The following is a 21,960-nucleotide window of genomic DNA, read 5'->3' as shown; positions in this document are numbered from 1 at the left end:
TGACCCTAGTTTCAAGGTGATTTTGAACACGGGTTGAAATTAAAATTAAAAGTAAATATTTTAGCCACTCAGAAGACAACTAAAATGTATGTATAGATTTATGCAAGTAGATATCCTGACACTTAAATTACGATCCTATAGAGCTAACGTCGCATGGATCCAAAAGGTGCTAACCGTTGTCAGCTAGACAAAATAAAGTTAGGCTAATAAACTTTTCCAGTCACAAACTAAACAACTGCTAGGCTGTGCTGAAATCACACAATATCTGCTTGTGTATTAATATATTTCTTTTTGTTATTTTAAATAAATTGTTACTAAAGGAAAATACTTTATTTATTTCTTCCGCATGATTACCATGACTTGAAATAATTGTATGAAAGAAATTACAGGATGTTATAAAATAAATGTGAGGTTTGTTTATCATATAGAATCTACCATGTGATTATCTTCCATTCACCGGTTTCAATGTGTAATTTTAGTTGTAATTATATCCAGACCTAACAATCTCGTCTTCACAAAAATTGTCCAATTTTGTACGGTTGATGTCCGCTTTATTGAACACATAGTGTTAACAATTAAACCGTCGTAATATTTACTATAACAATTAAAAGAAATAATAGCAACTATGCCATTTACATTATTTTAACGTATTTCAAAAATACTATACGGCTAGAAAGCCTGCGTTTTTCTATTTCAACTTACATCAAATTCTTCAAGAAGTAGCCTAGATTAACACTACTGCTGATGTGCTACTGTCTGCTGCTATCGTGATGTTAGTGATGTGCTGTGATGTTAGTAATGTGATGTGCTGTCGTGGTGCTAGTGATGTGCTGTCGTGGTGCTAGTGATGTGCTAGCGATGTGCTGTCGTGATGTTAGTGATGTGCTGGATCTTTAAACACCCTTAGCACCTTGTGATTTCTACCTTATCTTAGCTGAGGTGTTGTCTCGATCCTCTATGTGTACAACGACAGAAAATTGTCCGGTTATTTTTTTATTAGAACGTTAATCACAAGTTAATCGACCCCTGGCATTCTTAAGTCAAGTATCTCTAAAGACCGAATGTTTTATGTGTACGTGCTGATAAAGGGGAGTGCAAAATATACAGTTATTTTTACCTGCTTCTAAAACTATATAAATAACTTCTATTTTTACTTTCCAACAATTTCACTATTTGCTGTCCACCTCACTGACCATCTCAATGACATGTGTGTATGCCGTACATAGACAGTGGTCTCAGTTGTATAATTCTTGAATTTACTGACTATCTGTGTGAAAGGTTTTTCGTCATGTGCTAGACATATATCTTAAATATATCTAATATATCTGGACTGCTAACCCGTAAGTCTCGAGTTCGAATCCGAGTTCAAGTCAGTAGACCGTCCCTGAGTCCACCCAACTCTGATAGGTACCTAACTCAAATTAGGGATAGTAAAGGAGGCCGGGCATAGTGCTGACCACACTATCTCTTTATATGCCGAGGTCAAAGAAACAAGTGAACTCTACTTCACTTGCCCCATAAACCGTCAGGTTTGAAAGGGAAACTTTATATCTAATACGAGCCGACCCGCGGCATATCATACGCCACTATTTAGTTGTTTTATTTTCTTATTTTCAGTAATTCATAATTTGTGAATTCGACAGTACCAATGCTGCCACTGAAAATATTTGCTTTAAAACACTATCAGTAGGTCGTTAAGGACAATACTATCCCCACCCTCCTTTCCCACAACCCCCCCCCCCCCCCCCCCCCGTGAAAGAAGCCTCCTCTTAGTTACCTCCCCTAAGTTTAAAATCGTTTCAAACTAAATTATCTGCCCCTAATAGCCGTCTCTAAACCCGGCTCTACGATTGTAAACATTTAGCGTGAACCACAACTCACCAGACCATGTAGGGGTGGGGTGGTAGGGAGCGCGCTTACAGCTTGTTTTCTAGCGTCTCCAAGAAGAGAATTATATATATAGATATAAAACTCAAAAGGATTCTAAGGCTCTGTGAAAATGGACAGAGGTGGGCACATTGACAATAGAAAATATATAGTAAAAAACTCGACTCGATCGCCATAGTGTAATACACCTAAAGTGTTTAATATCTAAATAAATAATTTTAAAAAATAATGTGGATTGTTTTGTAGAACAAGTTACAATTTCCAAACTTAACATTTAATTAACGTCACGAGGAAAAAACTAGTCAAAGAAAATGTATCATCCTTCACAAAAATTAAAGTGTACAAAATACTTCACTTCTTTTCTTTTATAGCTAATTACTTCCCTTGATATTTTTTAAAAAATATTTATTTTTTACTTCCCTTTAAAAAAAAACATTAAGTCAGGGAAATAATACTTTTTATTACTTAGTTTTCGTATTGGAAAAAAAAAGATATAATTTGCGTTGATTGATAAAGTGCAATTTGGTAGGTAAAAAACTGCCTTTTAAACACTGAACGCACTGTTTACTAATTATTATTTTTAATCAATAAAAGTTTAGAAGCTGCTCCTAAATGTCCTCTATGTTTACTTCTATCTTTCCGTTTGCGAACAAGCTTGGGATATTTTAGTCGTTCACTAAATTGAATCAGGCGTGTCCGCCGGCGCCCCGGCACAGATCGATTTGACGCTCTGGTCTATACTGTGAACGCTATGGTGCATGCGTTTGTTTTGACAAATGCGATAGTCTGTGAATAAAATGTGTAACTATAGTCGTACACTAAATCTTAACCGGACGTCAACCAGCGCCCCGACAGGATGCTATTTATTTCCCCGAGCCTTCCCGTGAGAGCTTTGGCGCCTAGGTTCAATTTAAACTGTTCGATAGATTTTGGATACGATGAGGTATTTTAGTCGTTTACTAAGTTGAATCAGGTGGTTCCGCCGGTGCTCCGACGGGAGTGCTGTTTGGCCCTACGGGCTATACTGTAAGCACTATGCTTTTATGTGTGCATTTAAGTTTGTGTTTATCTTCTACATTATTGTTTGCGTTAGGTTTGTGTTTATGTCTATCTTTGTGTTTGTGTTAGCGCTGGCGTTTGCGTTTGTGCTTGTGTTTGCTTTTGTGTTGGCGTTTGTGTTTATGTTTATGTTTGTGTTTGCGTCGCGTTTGTGTTTATGTTTCTGTTTGTATTGGCGTTTGTGTTTGTGTTTATGTTTAAATTTGCGTTTGCATTTGCTTTTGTGTTTGCGTTATGTTTGTGTCTTCGGTCGTTGTTTTTTTTTTGTCTGTATTTGCGTTTACGTTATGTTTGCGTTTGTTTTTGTTTATGTTTTGTTTTTAGCTGATTGTTGTTAGGGTTAATTAGAAAAGTAATATATTTCCTAAACCCGGGCAAAGCAGGGTATATGCTGCTTAATAAACATATAAGTCATGGTCATTTACTAATTCTGTATGTGGCGGGCGGACGGACGGGCCGTGGTACGAAATAATATAGTAAAAAACTCGCCTTTATCTCCACAGTGTAATATAACTAAAGTGTAATATATCTAAAGTGATCATTATCGAAATTAATGATTTAAAAAAACTAATATTGAAGGTATTATAAAACCAATTTCATTTCCAAACTTATAGTATTTATTGACGGCATGCACAGTAAACAAAATTAAAGAAAATGTATCACCCTTCACAAAAATTCTAATTGGGTCTGAAAATTACTTCCTTTAGTCATTTAGCAATAATTAATTCTCTTGGTAAATTACAAAAACTCAATTACTTCCCTTTACAAAAACAATAACATGGGGGGGGGGGGTGATGGGATACTTTTTATTACTTTGTTTTGGTGTTGGGAAAAAAATAATAACATTATTATCATTGATTGATTAAGTGCAATGTGGTAGGTAAAACATGGATATTTTAAATACTGCCTTTTATTTATTTTATACACTGAACGTACTGTTTACTAATTATTATTTTTAATCAATAACAGTTTAGAAGCCGCTCCTAAATGTCCTGTATGTTTACCTCTATCTTTCCGTTCGCGGATAAGCTTGGGGTATTATAGTCGTTCACCCCGGCAAGGTGCGCTTTGGCGCTCTGGGCTATCCTGTGAGTGCTAGGTTACGTACTTTTGTTTTAAAGAGTGCGAAAAGCTGTAAAAAAGTTACTTAAGTTGTTCAGTAAATCGAATCCAGGGCGTCCTCTGGCGCCCCAAGAGAGTGCTGTTTGTCACCCCGGGCCTTCATTGAGCGATCTGGTGCCTACGTTCAGTTTAAACTGTTCGATCGCTTATGGATAAGATAGGGTATTTTAGTCGTTTACTAAGTTGAATCAGGTGTTTCCGCCGGCGCCCAGGTAGGGTGCAATTTCCGCGACCCATGCTAAATTATGAGCATTATGCGTTTAAGTTTGCATTTACGTTCGTGTCTATGTTCTGCGTTATTCTTTGCGTTTAGTTTGCGTTTGTATTTTTGTTTGTTTTTTGTTTGTGTTTGCATTTGTATTTGTGTTTTGGATTTAGTTGGTTGTGTTTAGAGTTCATTAGTAAAGCAATTACATTTTCTAAACCCGGGCAATGTCGGGTATATGCTGATTACTAAACATATAAGTCATGGACCTTTACAGATAGGTTTTTCACAGAGGCCATTGTCTATATATATATATTGTCTATATATATATATTGTATATATATATATATATATATATATATATATATATATATATATATATATATATATATATATATATATATATATATATATATATATATATATATATATACGATCATGTTTCCCATTGGAAAACTGTCTGACTGCTGAACTGCACAAAACAAACCAATACGCCATTACGCCCGCCTTTTATCCCAAATGAATCCAAGTTCATAGACCAACCCAAACTACCACAACTTCTCTTTACGACGTCCTGGCTGGAAATGGGGGGAGGGGAGGGCTGAGGTTAACTTAGAGGTAAATGCTACACATCAAATATAAAACTCGCATCATATTGCGAGAAATAAACCCGAAAATATTGTTTCAATCCATAAAACATAGATTTAATACGCAAACTGGTTCATTTTCTTAAAAAGTTCAGTTAATGTACACAGTGGGAAAATCACAACGCACACCATTGGTTCAAATTCAACATTTTTATTTCGACGGTGTCATAAGATCTAAATTCTACCAATATCAACAGTTGTGTTACAATACGTTTGCCACATTTTCCAGTTCGAGAAAATAAGGAAACTAAAGTTTGTGTACATTATATTATCTACTGAACAAGGCAGTGACTATTAAGAATTTTTTTTAAGCGGGAGTGATATTCCGTAAAAATTTATCGAATATTTGTATATAACACTACTGGGGATGGCAACTCGGGGTATAGTCATGATTTTAATCCATTTTTAATTACTTAAACTTTTTAAAATAGAATAGAATCTCGAAGAAAAAAGGAATAGCGCACCAAGTGAACAGCAAACAATATCTGTTTAATAGTGCGGAATATTCGTACTTATACATTCATATTCGTTTTGTTTTGTTGTTGTTGTTTGTTTGTTTTTCTTTGTTGGTTTTTTTTTGTTGGTTTTTTTTTTGGGGGGGGGGATGTTTGAGAAATCGGAAATAGCGTAAATTTCTACTTCTGGTCAACGGAAATTACTCAAAAGTTGAAAGAAGGCAGAGAATTAGATACTTTACTTACATGTGAAATTTCATTTATCTGAAACAGCAATCAAATTATAGGCTTTTGAAAAATTGAAAGAAGAATAAGTTCCACTTCCGGTTACCGAAAATCGCTTAAAAGTTGAACTACAAATTCGATACAACTCTTATATATGAAATCTCATTAACCTAGCTGTAACGGTACTCAGGTTATCGTGTTCACAGACATACACACATACACACAGACAAAATTGCAAAACTATGTTTTTCCGACTCAGGGAGGTGTAAAACTTCTAGATTTGTGAAAATCTCGATTTCATTTTTTGCACGATTACAATACTTCGTATACGAGAAAGTAAAAAACAACACGAATAAAAATTGGGTTTCAACTGTTTTAGTATAGAGTTGAAGTTAATCCTTATAAACTGGGGCACACACAGGGACGCTGCTGACAAAAAACGCCCGGAAAACTTGTTTGAACCTGGAGCTCATCCTCAGGTAAATAAAAATACTGACAGTAGAGTTCAGGGATGCGATGTTCAAAAACACGGAGAAGCTGGCGAGGAAAACATAGACTTCTTTCCCTTTGACGTTGTAATCCTTGGCGAAAAGTAGTGCAATCGTTCCCACTACACCCGGAAATGAACAGATTATAAATACGCCAGATATAAATAAAACCATTTTGACCAACACGTTATCGCGTGTTGAAAGCGTTCTAATTTTAGAAGCCGATGCCGCATGTTTCCTCCACTTGGAAATGTCCACAAATTTCTGTATCAAGCCAACAGTAAAGATGACGACAAGAGCAAACACGGCCAGCTCGACAAAATTTGTGATGGCCAAACTGATGTTTTCTATAGCGTCACTATTATCAATTGTAATTAGACCAATCACAGTTACATTCGATTCTGTGTCAAATTTTGGTCCAATTTTGTTGGCAACAAAGGCTGGGATGACACTACAAATCATGAAGCCATAAATACTGCAAGAAATTATCGCTGTTCGTTTCTTTGTGATTAGCGTCTTGACCTTCAGTGGCACAGCTATACAGAGGAATCTTTCCAAACTTATAAAAGCTGTCAGACAACCGGAAATACGGCTAAACATCACGTGAGGCCAGCCTAAGATCAGATAACTCACGGCATAAATGAGTTCGATGTTTGTTTTATCCTGTGTCATTTCAGGGCTGTAGATGACCACATAGCCAATCATCGTGATGTGTATACCGATGTCCGCTATGGCAAGACTCAACAAAGAGATGTTGATGGTATCGGTGAAGCCCAGTTTGATGAAGACGATGATGTTGATACTGTTGAAGATGAGACCAGCAATGTTGATAACTCCACCGATGATGACCAAACTGGCCAAAGCAAAATAACCAAACGTGACGTCATCCATGAGACCGACTTGTACAATTTCCTTTCTTGTGGGGTCCAGACTGTTGGTCACTGTTGACCTGTCCACGCCCAGGCATGCCATCCTGCACCCACTACAGGTGATAACTGTTTTACTCACCTGGGTTAGAATTTAAAAAAAAAAACTAAGGTAAAACTAGTGGTCACTCTGCGCCCTAATTCTGATTTAAAATTTTAAAACACCAAATCGCACGATGTAAAAACAGTGACAATAGCACGAGACAGTAGCACTCCTGTTGTCCACTACACGAGACAGTAGCACTCCTGTTGTCCACTACACGAGACAGTAGCACTCCTGTTGTCCACTACACGAGACAGTGGCACTCCTGATGTCCACTACACGAGACAGTAGCACTCCTGTTGTCCACTACACGAGACAGTGGCACTCCTGTTGTCCACTACACGAGACAGTAGCACTCCTGTTGTCCACTACACGAGACAGTGGCACTCCTGTTGTCCACTACACGAGACAGTAGCACTCCTGTTGTCCACTACACGAGCCCCGTGTCAGCTATCCAGACAGCCAGTCAGTCCATGACAACCACAACCAAACGTTGGAAACATTAAGACAAACTTCTTTAGTGACCCGAGATTTTGATTAACACTAGACAGATTTCATTTCACCTCAGTTTAAACGTGAAGATTTGACTTTCTAAAGCTCGCCCTACATCACACTGACAGCCCTCGCCGGTTAACGCCACACATGTACTGTAAGACTTCATTTGGTCCCTGATGCCCCTACCAGAGTATGTGATGATGAACTCTAAGACAAAAATCTGAGGACATCGATCGTCAAATCGTCGTCACAACAACCCTGCGAATTATTTCTTGGGCGCCGTTAATTAAAATTTCGTGGATCGTGTAATTACTAGACTAAAACACTAGACAACTTTTCCAGTGTAACAGTTTTAGGTCAAAGCCCTAGAGCAGCTAATTACAAGTCGGCCATTGATTGTTTTAATTGTCCCCATTTTCTTCTGTACAAGGGGACTGATATTTTTTTAAATTCTATGCTTATGAATTAAACGACGTATAAGCTCTATAGTATATTCATTTTTTATCCGCATTATATATAATTTAAAATAATTGGGTTTTATAAAATGTTTGGATGATTGAATAATTACACAATAATTAAAACGATTTATACATCAACTATAAATCATATTTTGTACAAAAGATGACTTATAAACGTCAGCAGCAGTATAATAAATGTTTTATAAATTTATCTCATTAACTGGGATGTTTAGATTAGCAAATCTAAAGGTGGGGGGGGGGGGGAGTAGCATCTCCAACTTCTCGTGAGGTGACAGTTCTCTAGCACATTGTAGTAGTTTATTTTCTTGCTTTTAAAATAATTTTAAGGTGATACCTATACCTTTAGACCATTTTTTTAGATCATTTCAGTCACCAATATTAAATGTACACTAATAGGAGTGTCTAAGTTTAACTACCAATAGCTGGATGTTACACGAATGAACCACTGACAGCTGGGCAATGGTCAGATACTGACAGCAAGAAAGCTGAATCTCACTGTGTAGAAAAAGACATCAGACACAAAAATTGCGCCCAACTTTTAAAAATGGTAGCTCGTGATTGAGTAAAATGTGGATAGTTACAGTAAATACACAATAAGATCTCAGAATCCAGGTAGCCGTCCCTCACCTGGAAATAGGCGAAACATTTTGTACTTGAATGCTGCCTGACATTTCGATCCATCTAAAGCATTTAAATTATTATGAAAAATTAGCTGTGTTGCTAAGTCACAGTTATTTTATGCTTTAATTTCAATTGCTAATGGACACAAACGAAAATTATTCGAAAGGATCATTAAATATTTTTAAAAATCAAGCACCATGTTAATGCAGTAGATTTGGTTATAAAAACCTGAATGTTTGATTTTTTTCAGACGTGAACAAAGATTGGATGTGTTTGATGTTTTTACATATTTCGAGTAACTAAACAATTATTTTTTAAAGCTAAAACAATTTAGTTGTTTTCATTTGGTCACAGAAAATGTAAATAAATATGGCACAACTAGGCCATGTTGTTTTTAAAAGTATAATTTGAATTATAAAAAAATTTATCAGCCCAGTTTTAAGTACAAATTACTAGAAAGTGGGGATGTTCAGAAAATCGATAACGGAAGTAGTGTAAAGCCAATCAATGCTTGCCTTATGGAAGTAAAACTGTATTGTAATTTGATGAAAATAAAAAGAAATGTAGCCTTAAACACACAAAATATGTTTTAGTTCTTTGCGTTTAAATATTATAAAATTGATTCTTAAAATTTTAATTTTACTTTTGTTTTCAAATTTAACTTTTTTTTAAATTTATTATTATTTTTTTTTGTCAAGGTAGCTTTGAAGGCAAAATTGACAAAAACACGATTTTTATCCGTCATCAATAATGATGGAAGGATTTTTTTCAACATGTTTTCGTCCATTTCTAGCCTGTAATTTCTTGTATTGGGATTAAACGAATTGCATTGTGTCTATTTCTACTTCCTCATATACCGCAAATAGGGATGAATTATTTCTGTTGTGACCTACTTAGGTCTTCTTTTTTAATAGTTTAATTTTATTAATATTTTAAATGGCCTTGAGCTATCTGTTGTTCAAACTAAAGAAATTTTCCACCAGACGCACGTGATAGTATTCACAACTGAGTTCGTGTGACTCGTGCTGTGGATCCATCCCCGAATGGTCCTTGGCATTCGTGTCAACATCCCATAATTTTGGAGTAGTATATAAAGGAGGAATTTTCCTAGCACAAGGAGCCCACTAGACACCCACAGAGAGAGAGAGAGAGAGCCACGAGTCCATGTTGTACTTTAAGCAGTAATTATCTCAAAGTTCCAGTGTATTCAGTATTTTTCTGGGTCTTATTTTAATAACGTGTAGGTTGTGGTGATAACTTAGGTACCTTATCCAGTGTTAGTAGTTTCAGTGTGTTATTCCTGAAATTGTAGTTGGGTTTTTCATTATTGTATATTTTTTTGCATAGTATTTTATTATTTAGACTTGTTTGCTTTTTAGAAGGTTTTAGATTGATTAAAAGTTTTATTAGTATCAGAAGGTCTTCATATTTGTTTTTAACCCTAGACATTAGATTCGAGTCTACGAAGAGTTTTTGTTCCTAATAATCGTTTATAGTTTCGAATAATTTATCAGTCTAGAACCACCCCAAAAGAGTTCGGGAGTTACGTAAGATTTATCAGTGATAGAGTTACGTAATACTGTGCGAAAGTAGAAGTTTCACACCTACCTGAGTCGAAATTTTGTTTTCAAATTTAACTTTTTTTAAATTTATTTTTTTGTTACGGTAGCTTTGAAGGCAAAATTGACAAAAACACGATTTTTGTGTTGTAGTGGTGTACTTTAGATGTCTGTGTGTATGTCTGTGAGTGTATGAACACGATAACTTTAGTACCGCTTCAATTAGGTGGACGAAATTTTAAAGATAACAATTCTAACCTACATTGAAGTTCTTTTCAACTTTTGCGCCGTTTCTGGTAATCGGAAGTGGAAATTTATTTTAACTCCGCTCTCTTAAACACCTTCAGAATTCTATGATTTGATATCATATTTTATAAAGAGGCAAATTCACAGAATTTTAAAGAATGTGTGTTTCGTCAAAGATGTGCGGTTTTGTCACAAACTTACCTGCAATTTTTAAAGCCTGATTGCACTGGACCAGGTTTTGCTGTTATATAAGAATATACGAACAAATTTTGAGGAACTCAATCTTGAAATACTTACAAACGTATTCTGGTTCAATAGAATAATATACCCATATTTGGTACACTGTAGCCATACTATTATGATCAGACAAAAATGTTCACATTACAAAGTTCATAAATTATTGTGTTGCATCCCTTTAGTATCGCCACACTTACAAATGCGTTTGTTAGTAGAAGACACTTTTTATATTCATTTCCGATTTCAGTTTTGAAATGAGGTTGGCTGAATAATCGCCAAGGAGGTAGGTATTTTTTTATATACACTAATCCTTACCTCGCAATAAATAAAAAATGTTGATATAGCAAAACTGTTCTAAACTGTGCATAAAATATAATGTACTAGCTTATTTTGAATGGAAATTTGGCGTACCGTATTACAAATTTGTATTACTGTATTTTGAAAACTATTTTACTATTTTATATATATATATATATATATATATATATATATATATATATATATATATATATATATATATATATATATATATATATATATATATATATATACATGTAAATTAAGGTGTGTATGTCTGTTTTGTTAAAAGTTTGTTGTTGTCTTTGTGTGTCTTGTGATGCGCTTGACTGCACTCAACTGTGTGCTCACAACATGACTGCACTCAACTGTGTGCTCACAACATGACTGCACTCAACTGTGTGCTTATAACGTGACTGCACTCAACTGTGTGCTTATAACATGACTGCACTCAACTGTGTGCTCACAACATGACTGCACTCAACTGTGTGCTTATAACGTGACTGCACTCAACTGTGTGCTTATAACGTGACTGCACTCAACTGTGTGCTCACAACATGACTGCACTCAACTGTGTGCTTATAACGTGACTGCACTCAACTGTGTGCTTATAACATGACTGCACTCAACTGTGTGCTCACAACATGACTGCACTCAACTGTGTGCTTATAACGTGACTGCACTCAACTGTGTGCTTATAACGTGACTGCACTCAACTGTGTGCTCACAACATGACTGCACTCAACTGTGTGCTTATAACGTGACTGCACTCAACTGTGTGCTTACAACATGACTGCACTCAACTGTGTGCTCATAACATGACTGCACTCAACTGTGTGCTCATAACATGACTGCACTCAACTGTGAGCTTGCAACCGAAAATTATAAACACATTTGGTATCTATGAATAGTGCGAACTGATAATGTAAGGGCGCCTCACACAAAAGTAAGTTAATGGACGAGTGATTTAATGTTGTTATTTAATTAATTGTAATGACCAATTAAACATCTTATTCAATTTAAAAATAGATAGACTTGTATTGTCACCTAGGGGTCGGAGTGGTCGAGTTGGTAAAGCTCATGGTTGCTAAACCGAAATGTCTCGAGTTCGAACCCTAGGGCAGATGATGCTTGTTAGCTGTGGACAGCCACTCTTCTTGGAGAGACAACTCCAAAATCAAACAACTGCTGCCTTGTAGTTCGTTCTTGGTTGGACAAAGGCTATGGAAGCAAATCCAAAAAGAAAAGCAGGCTGAAATCGGAGTCAATGCCCTAAACGGCGCATAACCAGTTGACACGTATACTTAATTGTGTTGGAGGTAATCCCATCCAACACTAAAATTAAGAACGAAGAAGAAAAAGAAGTATTGTCATCGAAGTGGAACGTATCTGTAAAGTTTGAACGAAATCGCTGCAAATGAAGTGGGTCAAAATTGAGTTACAAGATTTGCCACAAACCCACAAACAAACAAATGGACGTTGCGAACTAAATAAAAGCTTCTAAAACATTACAACGTTTGGTAATACGTGTTTGTATTTGTATAACAAAAGTAGTTGTTTGTTTTTACGGTTGTTTTGTTGTCCATAAGGTCAATGAACAGTAGAACTAGTTTGTCAGAAAATCGTGAGTATCGTTTTGTTTGTTTTACACTCTATCGTCATTACTTCTAGTCGATACATACAGATACATTACTGCTAGTCGACAGATAAATTACTGGTAGTTGATTGACAAAAATATTTAAGCTTGTTGTGATGAATTTATTTTGTTGAACCAACTGCTGAAAACTCCCATAATCCACCTGTCTCTTAAAGATATTACATGACAACATATTAAATATATAAACGTTTCTTCCTAAATTTAAAAGTGTACGAAATTACTGAAACAGGAAAAAGTAAATAAAAGGATGGCTAACTCCAAGTGACATCTCTCATATAAGTTCTTGGTAAAACTCACAGAAATGAAAACTTGTGAGGTGTCGACTGCACGATCCCATGCCTGGCCAGTGGTCAGCCAATAAAAGTTTGGGATGAGCGACCGTAAACTTTGCTGAAACTTGGAGCTCATCTTCAGGTAAATCAAAATACTGACTGCAGAGTTAAGGGAGGTAATGTTGAAAAACACAGAGAATGTGGCCAGGAAAATATTGGTTTCCCTCCCTTTGATGCTGTACTCTTTAAGAAACAACATGACAATAGTGCCGACAACTTCAGGAAATGAGCAGACGTTAAACACCGCAGATATTTAAGAAACCATTTTAACCAAGACTTTCTCTCGTGTAGATATGCTGCTATTTTTAGAAACAGATGACAGGTTTTTACGCCATTTTGAAATGTCCACAAATTTCTGTATCAAGCCAACAGTAAAGATGACGACAAGAGCAAACACGGCCAGCTCGACAAAATTTGTGATGGCCAAACTGATGTTTTCTATCGCGTCAGTGTTTTCAGATCAATCCAATTAAAGTTAAATTTTGGTCGGTATACAATTTCGGTCCAATTTTATTACATACATATACCGGTATAACACTACAAAACATACAGCCATAAATGGCGCAGGAAACCATGGCTGTTCGCTTTGGTGTGATGAGGGCCTTGACCTTCAGTGGCACAGCTATACAGAGGAATCTTTCCAGACTTATAAAAGCTGTCAGACAACCGGAAATACGGCTAAATATAACAAATAGAAGATAGGTAAAAGCACGGATAATTTTTGTGTTTGACTTATCCTGTGTCATTTCAGGGCTGTAGATGACCACCATAGATGTTGATGGTATCGGTGAAGCCCAGTTTGATGAAGACGATGATGATTGTACTGTTGAAAAGTATACTCAGCGAGTTGATAGCTCCAGATATAATTACAAGCGCCCAGAAAGAAAACAAATTACAAGTTTCATCATCCATCAATCTATGCAGGACTCTGGCAAGTTCTGGAGCTTCAGTTGTTGTTAACCCTGGTCCATCCATGTCTCTAGCCTGACTGCTCTGCTTCCTCACTAACAACTAGTTGTCCGTTAATTGACGGTCATCAAATTCTAATTAATTGACAGTCATCAAATTGTAAATTATTTGCAGCAAACTAAATATTGTAAATTAACTGACCGTCCTCAACTATTATAAATGGATTGTCTCTCAGCAAACTATTTAACATTGGTGGATGAGCAACTGGCGTGCCACAAGCTTCATAAAAAAATTAAATGTTCAGGTGGGTTCTGTGTTCTCCATCACGGTCCAACCTTCAGTCGCTCAAGACGAGTCTCTGACAAGTTCAGTTAACAATGGCCTGTACCACGTGATCTACTGAAGTCACGAGACAGTTGTTTGGTTAGGCTCGACCTCCTACCGTTGGGACTCAACACCTGACTTCTATGTGCCCGTCCAGCAAGCAACTGTGTCAGATAAAACCATGACATCAACTTTTGTCTTATACAAGACGTCCATTAAGGAATATGAGCTTAGATGGAAGAACAAAATTAGGTCACTAGTCAGAGTACCCCCCCCCTTTCCCACCCACTTTGATGAGTTAGGGCTAGAGTTACAAAAGTGGTGGTGGATTAGATCGGCAGTTTTCATTAGAGTCGTCCTTGTGTCTGCTAATTCATCGATTGGAGTAGCCCACCGCATACCTTGTCTATGGCGTTCAATAAAAAAGTAGGCGCAACGTTGTTCATTCGTATACCCGAGGCACTTAGGGTAAGAAGACCGTAGGGGCGTCGGAGGACCCGTTGATGCAGTTTGGGCGCCCAAACAACGGAAACCTGGTGCAATGGAATTGCGGCAGAACTCGGGACGTACAGGCGCACACTTGCGCCGGGCGCCAACCATCCAATATTTTAAATATTGTATGCCCAAAACCTTGGTTGGAACATAGGTATGCTTATCGGACAAAGGGAGATAACTCGATAGTTTTGCTAATTCATGTATTGTTTCTCCATTAAATTAAATTAAGGCCCTTGTTGGGGGGGGGGGGCATACTTTTAAAATGTACACAGACATTCTGCTGGGATATGCTTAAAACCGGATCAATGGTGTAATAATGCATAAAAGACAAAGTGAAACACTAATTTATATATATATATATATATATATATATATATATATATATATATATATATATATATATATATATATATATATATATATATATAATGTTAAGCTTAATGTGTTTTTCATTTCCCGCATATTTTCCTTATTTAGACATCAATACATCTGCAATTTAATGGACATACAGGTGAATAAAAAAATAGAGGTTTAGACGAACATGGCCATAGATTTAAATTTCAAGTAGTCAGCCTGTTGTCTTACTTAACACAAGAATGACCAGAGTCTCTTAGAATAAATTTTCAAGTGGTCAGCCTGTTGTCTTACTTAACACAAGATTGACCAGAGTCTCTTAGAATAAATTTTCAAGTGGTCAGCCTGTTGTCTTACTTAACACAAGAATGACCAGAGTCTCATAGATTTAATTTTCAAGTGGTCAGCCTGTCGTCTTACTTAACACAAGAATGACCAGAGTCTCATAGATTTAATTTTCAAGTGGTCAGCCTGTCGTCTTACTTAACACAAGAATGACCAGAGTCTCATAGATTTAATTTTCAAGTGGTCAGCCTGTCGTCTTATTTAACACAACTCACCAACTACCCCAGGTACATGGGATGTTGAAGAAATAAGTTATATGTTTTTTGTATTATTTTTTTTTAATCTGGCGCGATGTTATTAAAATAGATGCAGTTAAGATAGCCTGACTGTTTGATATTTGACGGACTTCAATTAAAAGTGGATGTTTGTGATATTTTAAGTTTTTTCGGTAACTAAACTCAATTTTACAAAGCCAAACAAAGTATGTATGTTTACATTTTATCAAAAACAAATGTAAAAAAAAAATAGTACAACCACGTCATGCAGTTTTATTTTTTTATTTTATCGACAAAGTTTTAAGAACAAATGACTAAAATGTGCGGTTTTCAGAAGATAGATGGATCACGGAGTTCATGTTGGGGCAATCAATGTATGTCTTACAAAAGTGAAACTTCAGGTTATAACTTAAGATTGATAAAAATAAACAGAAATGTAGACTTAAACTCAAAAACTATTTTTAAGCTCTCCGGATTTGTAATTTCTGAAAGATTGATTCTAAAAGTATTAAATTTCTGAATTACAGGCTTATGTTTTGTTGTATTTTTTTCTGTTTCATTGTTGTTTTCTTTTGTTGTCTTTTTTGTATGTACTTTTTTACCTCCGCTTCGATGGCAAAATGTAAAAAGAAAAGAACACGTTTTTATCCACGTCGACAATGATGCTTGAATCCAACTTATCAAACTCGACCTCCTCCATTGTCTAAAATATTGTAAACCATTGCAATGTGGTTTAACAATTAATCTTTAAGTTGTTAAATTTAAACCATACCAGTATAGTGTAACCATGAATGTTTAAGTCTTAGATTTCGTGTCGAATCTGGCGACTGACCTGAGGTCAAACATAGAGAGAAAGATGTGCCGGTACTTGGAGCTCATGTCCAGGAAGATGAAGATGTTGACGGTCGAGTTGATGGCGCCAATGGGGAAAAACGTGGAGAAGGTGGCGATGTAGATGTTCCTGTAGCGGCCCAGGATGTTGTAGTCTTTGATGAACATCATGAGGAAGGTGGCCACCACGCCAGGGATGGAGCAGGCGATGAAGATGACCGAGATGAAGATGACCATCTTGACCAGCTTCTTGTCCCGGCTGGAGATGGACTTGCTGCCCTGTGAGGACGAGATGGAGTTCCTCCACTCGGACTTCCGCACGTACGTCCGGATGAGGCCCACGGTGAAGACGGTGACGATGATGAAGACGGCCAGCTGCACGGCCACGTTAAACGTCAGGGAGGCGTTCTCCAGGGTGGGCGTGTCCGGGCAGAAGACCAGCCCCACCACGGTTTGGTTGATGCTCGGGTCAAACACCCGGTCAAGTCGTGAGGCCAGGAAGGCTGGGACGACGCTGGCGAACAGAATGACGAAAAACGATGCCGCTATAAGAATGGTTTTCTGTGGCGTCACCAGAGTTTTTATTCTGAGGGGCATCGCTACACACAGAAACCTTTCTACGGTAATAAAGGCCGTCATACAGCCGGCTATACGGCTAAAACAGGCGTACGGCCACCCGAACAGGATGTAACCCACAGAGTCGATGATCTGGGGGGTGGGCACCGCGCCAACCATCGCGGGGTTGTAGATGATGCTGTAGCCCACCAACATCAGCACCACACCCATGTCCGCTAAGGTCAGGCTCAAGAAGGAAATGTTCGTCGTTTCGTGAAAGCCGAGTCTGATGAAGATGATGATGTTGATGATGTTGAAGATGACGCCGATGAAGCTGATGGTGCCCGACAGCGCCACGTAGTTGACGAGTGTAAACCACTGCAGCAGGTCGGCGCTGATCAGGAACGGGTCGTCCTCAGGCTCCGTCACGTTCAAATAGTCGGCGCCCTCCATACGCTCCGTCACGTTCAAATAGTCGGCGCCCTCCATCACGGCGGACTGACAGATAGACAAAATGTTAAGTCCTGGCTGTAGGACGATAAATTCGATCGTACGAAATGTTACATGACAACTACGAGTAGTCTATCTCATCATTATCAGGTTTTTATCGGACCAAAAACAGTCCGCTAAAATGTGCTTGCTACATCTGTGAAGTAGCCTTATGTCAAGACTGTCTCAAGTGTGAAGTAGCCTTATGTCAAGACTGTCTCAAGTGTGAAGTAGCCTTATGTCAAGACTGTCTCAAGTGTGAAGTAGCCTTATGTCAAGACTGTCTCACGTGTGAAGTAGCCTTATGTCAAGACTCTCTCACGTGTGAAGTAGCCTTATGTCAAGACTGTCTCACGTGTGAAGTAGCCTTATGTCAAGACTGTCTCACGTGTGAAGTAGCCTTATGTCAAGACTGTCTCACGTGTGAAGTAGCCTTATGTCAAGACTGTCTCACGTGTGAAGTAGCCTTATGTCAAGACTGTCTCACGTGTGAAGTAGCCTTATGTCAAGACTGTTTCACGTGTGAAGTAGCCTTATGTCAAGACGGTCTCACGTGTGAAGTAGCCTTATGTCAAGACTGTCTCACGTGTGAAGTAGCCTTATATCAAGACTGTCTCACGTGTGAAGCTGTCCTGACTTGTATGAATACAACTGACTCACACCGACCCCGTGTAAACGTCGTGTGGTCTACTGTAACTGTTGGGTCACGTCAAAATGGCGGCATTTAAGAAAAGGAATGTTGAACTCTTGCTGTGGACACTAGTACATGATGTTTTTCTATGAAGACAAAGAGCAATGTAAATGACTGTCTGTGGACAATGTCAGCTGTTGTCTGTAGAAAATGACAGCTACTGTCTATAACGCCGCCCGCCATCACTGGCACCATTTATACTTCAGTGTCGTTAAGTAGAACATTTACCTACATCACGACGTAATGACTGAACATTGCGACCTCATGATGCACCCCTGTATAATCTCTGCCCCCGGCCCCCAGAAAAACATCCGTAACATTTAATCTGAGAGCAGATTTTAATAAGGTTACTCCCCCCCCCCCCTTCCCCCGGGGCTAGTCTCACTGAAGACAGAACCTTGATTAGCCCAACGTCAACGAAATAATTTGACGCTAGAATAATCTCGAGTTTTAAACACAAAGACTGTGCCTGCTCACCTACATAAAATGTTGGTCTAATTGCACAACAAACATTAACTGCACGTGCTCGACTAACGATGACGTACTGTATCGATGAAATTATCGGACAGGTCGATATCGATAAACGGATGTAAATCTCCGGCCATTTGACGTGAAACTCTCAGTCAAATTTGAGTGAAATTAACTTTGGTTCGATTCTCCATTGATACCACATTATTACACGGCACAAGGCTACACAAATTATCAGATAAACTTTTCTCCTATAGTTTGTTTAGTGCAATGTAAATGTTTGAACAGGTCGTTAGCTATTACAGTAGAAATCTGTGTTAAATACCTACAACAAAAATAAAAAACACACCATCTTCTGATTTCTTTGTCTAGGAGAGCTCTTAACTTTAACCCAATGTGACTTCTCTCGCAAAAATATTTTAAATCTGAGTTGGAGTTAAGTGTTCTCTTTGAGATGATTTAGAAGAATATTACATTTTTTCTTTGAGATGATTTAGATAAATTAGAAGAATATAAAGCAGTGGTGTATTGTTCCATTACACGCAGATTCAAGTTCTCTCACACAAAGGTGTCTGTCACTCACGTGAAACTCTCACACAAAGGTGTCTGTCACTCACGTGAAACTCTCACACAAAGGTGTCTGTCACTCACGTGAAACTCTCACACAAAGGTGTCTGTCACTCACGTGAAACTCTCACACAAAGGTGTCTGTCACTCACGTGAAACTCTCACACAAAGGTGTCTGTCACTCACGTGAAACTCTCACACAAAGGTGTCTGTCACTCACGTGAAACTCACGCACTCACACACCGTATGGGGTTTACAGGGATTCAAGCTGTACATTTGATGCGACAAGACCTCGGGGGCGCACGTCAGGGGTGTTTGATGAATACACACAACTTTAGGGGTGTTCGATGAATAATGCATGACGCCAAAAGTAAATTACTGACGCCAAAATTGCATGACGCAAAAATGGCTGACGCCTACTATGATATTACCTGCCGACTACAGTAGCTTCGCCTGAAGCCTAGAATGCCTGACGCAAACATTGACTACATCTTCTTCATGCTCTGCTGGACCTGCCCAGTGCTCGTGGTCTGCACGCTACAGCACGTGCTGACCAACACAGCTCACATGGGCTCGGTGGTCCTCGGGTTCTCCGTGTGTCTGAGACAGCTCCACTCTACTGCGCCCGTCCTACAGAGCTGTGTTCGAATCTCGCTGGCGCTCTGTGTCTCTGTGCGGATTGATGCCGCTAGCTCCGATTACAAACTGAAAATTTCTGTCAACAAAATTCGGCTCAAATCGTTTGTCTGCCTGCGATGTCTGCTAAGACTTTTAATTGGGAGAAACATGTGAAATAATCTTTGCCATACACACTGCTTATAACTGTTTCTCATAGCCGTCCATAGAAATTGTAACATCAGCTTTAAATCGAGAACTTCCATTACGTTTATATCTTCATGACAAAAGTGACACCGACATGTCATCGATACATCTTCAAGACATCATTCTAACATCACTGATGATTGCAATATTTATAATTTATATTTATGTTATATGTTTTGATATTTTTGTTTTCTTAGTTTACAGTGTTACTAAATGTTACGAAGACATTAGTGGTAAAAATATATGTGTGCTGAAACTAGAATATTTTAGCTTTGTGTTTTTCAAATGTGTTAGGATAATTGTCAGGAACTAATTTTTTTTACACCACGACAGTAGAGAGTCAATGTTTAGCTAGAGAGGCACATACTTTATAAGTACACGCCAGTGTAAGCTGAGAGTTTGTGTCACACCTTTTAAAATTGTCACACCTTTTAGTCACACTTTTTAGTCACACTTTTAGTCACACTTTTAGTCACACTTTTAGTCACACTTTTAGTCACACCTTTTAGTCACACCTTTTAGTCACACCTTTTAGTCACTCGTTTAAGTCACACATTGTGGTCACACCCTGCTTTGCACTTTTTAATATATTTTTATATTTTGACGATCACGTGCTAATACTGTATAACTCTGCTTATGCCATTGCTTGTTTGACGTTGATTTATGTGCGATATTAAAACATTAAATACATGTCCTGCACGAGTTGACTTGAATTAATCTCTCCAAAAATATTTAATTTCTTATCTAATTAATTAATTAATGTGTAGTGGATCATCCAGGTCGTATGTTGTCAGCACCAAAAGTTGTAGAGACAAGTTCATCTTAACAGTCCCTACAGTGGCTATATATGAACAGTTTCTACAGTGGCTACATATGAACAGTGCTAGTCCCTACAGTGGCTACATATGAACAGTCCCTACAGTGGCTACATATGAACAGTCCCTACAGTGGCTACATATGAACAGTGCTAGTCCCTACAGTGGCTACATATGAACAGTCCCTACAGTGGCTACATATGAACAGTCCCAGTCCCTACAGTGGCTACACGTGAACAGTCCCAGTCCCTACAGTGGCTACATATGAACAGTCCCTACAGTGGCTACATATGAACAGTCCCTACAGTGGCTACATATGAACAGTCCCTACAGTGGCTACATATGAACAGTCCCTACAGTGGCTACATATGAACAGTCCCTACAGTGGCTACATATGAACAGTCCCAGTCCCTACAGTGGCTACATGTGAACAGTCCCTACAGTGGCTACACGTGAACAGTCCCTACAGTGGCTACATATGAACAGTCCCTACAGTGGCTACATATGAACAGTGCTAGTCCCTACAGTGGCTACATATGAACAGTCCCTACAGTGGCTACATATGAACAGTGCTAGTCCCTACAGTGGCTACACGTGAACAGTCCCTACAGTGGCTACATATGAACAGTCCCTACAGTGGCTACATATGAACAGTGCTAGTCCCTACAGTGGCTACATATGAACAGTCCCTACAGTGGCTACATATGAACAGTCCCAGTCCCTACAGTGGCTACACGTGAACAGTCCCAGTCCCTACAGTGGCTACATATGAACAGTCCCTACAGTGGCTACATATGAACAGTCCCAGTCCCTACAGTGGCTTCACGTGAACAGTCCCTACAGTGGCTACATATGAACAGTCCCTACAGTGGCTACATGTTAACAGTCCCTACAGTGGCTACATATGAACAGTCCCTACAGTGGCTACATATGAACAGTCCCAGTCCCTACAGTGGCTACATGTGAACAGTCCCTACAGTGGCTACATGTGAACAGTCCCTACAGTGGCTACACATGAACAGTCCAGTATCAGAACAAAGACTCGACCCTTCAACTCTACCTCCTTCAGTCTCCCCTCCAAGCTACCCACCACCGTACCC

General features: G+C 38.3%; 2 protein-coding genes across 2 annotated transcripts; both read right to left on the bottom strand.

Annotated features, from left to right (window-relative positions):
* Nucleotides 1-5,992: 5,992 nt before the first annotated feature.
* On the bottom strand, nt 5,993-7,060 carry LOC131954018 (uncharacterized). Its single transcript, XM_059317500.1, has one exon. It carries the CDS (start codon nt 7,058-7,060, stop codon nt 5,993-5,995), a length of 1,068 nt encoding a protein of 355 aa, XP_059173483.1.
* A 9,357-nt stretch (nt 7,061-16,417) lies between these two features.
* LOC131954017 (cannabinoid receptor 1-like) lies at nt 16,418-17,497 on the bottom strand. Its single transcript, XM_059317499.1, has one exon. It carries the CDS (start codon nt 17,495-17,497, stop codon nt 16,418-16,420), a length of 1,080 nt encoding a protein of 359 aa, XP_059173482.1.
* Nucleotides 17,498-21,960: the final 4,463 nt, after the last annotated feature.

Source organism: Physella acuta, unplaced genomic scaffold (genome assembly GCF_028476545.2).
Source record: "Physella acuta isolate Inbredline_101_S28 unplaced genomic scaffold, ASM2847654v3 ptg000969l, whole genome shotgun sequence".
Lineage (NCBI taxonomy): Eukaryota > Metazoa > Mollusca > Gastropoda > Physidae > Physella > Physella acuta.
The sequence above is the reverse complement of the archived record's forward strand: the minus strand, read 5'-3'. Positions and strand labels throughout refer to the sequence as shown.

What these genes read in the sequence shown, in the direction of transcription:
- LOC131954018 (XM_059317500.1), bottom strand. Translation starts at nt 7,060, where the DNA reads ATGGCATGCCTGGGCGTGGACAGGTCAACAGTGACCAACAGTCTGGAC.
- LOC131954017 (XM_059317499.1), bottom strand. Translation starts at nt 17,497, where the DNA reads ATGGAGGGCGCCGACTATTTGAACGTGACGGAGCGTATGGAGGGCGCC.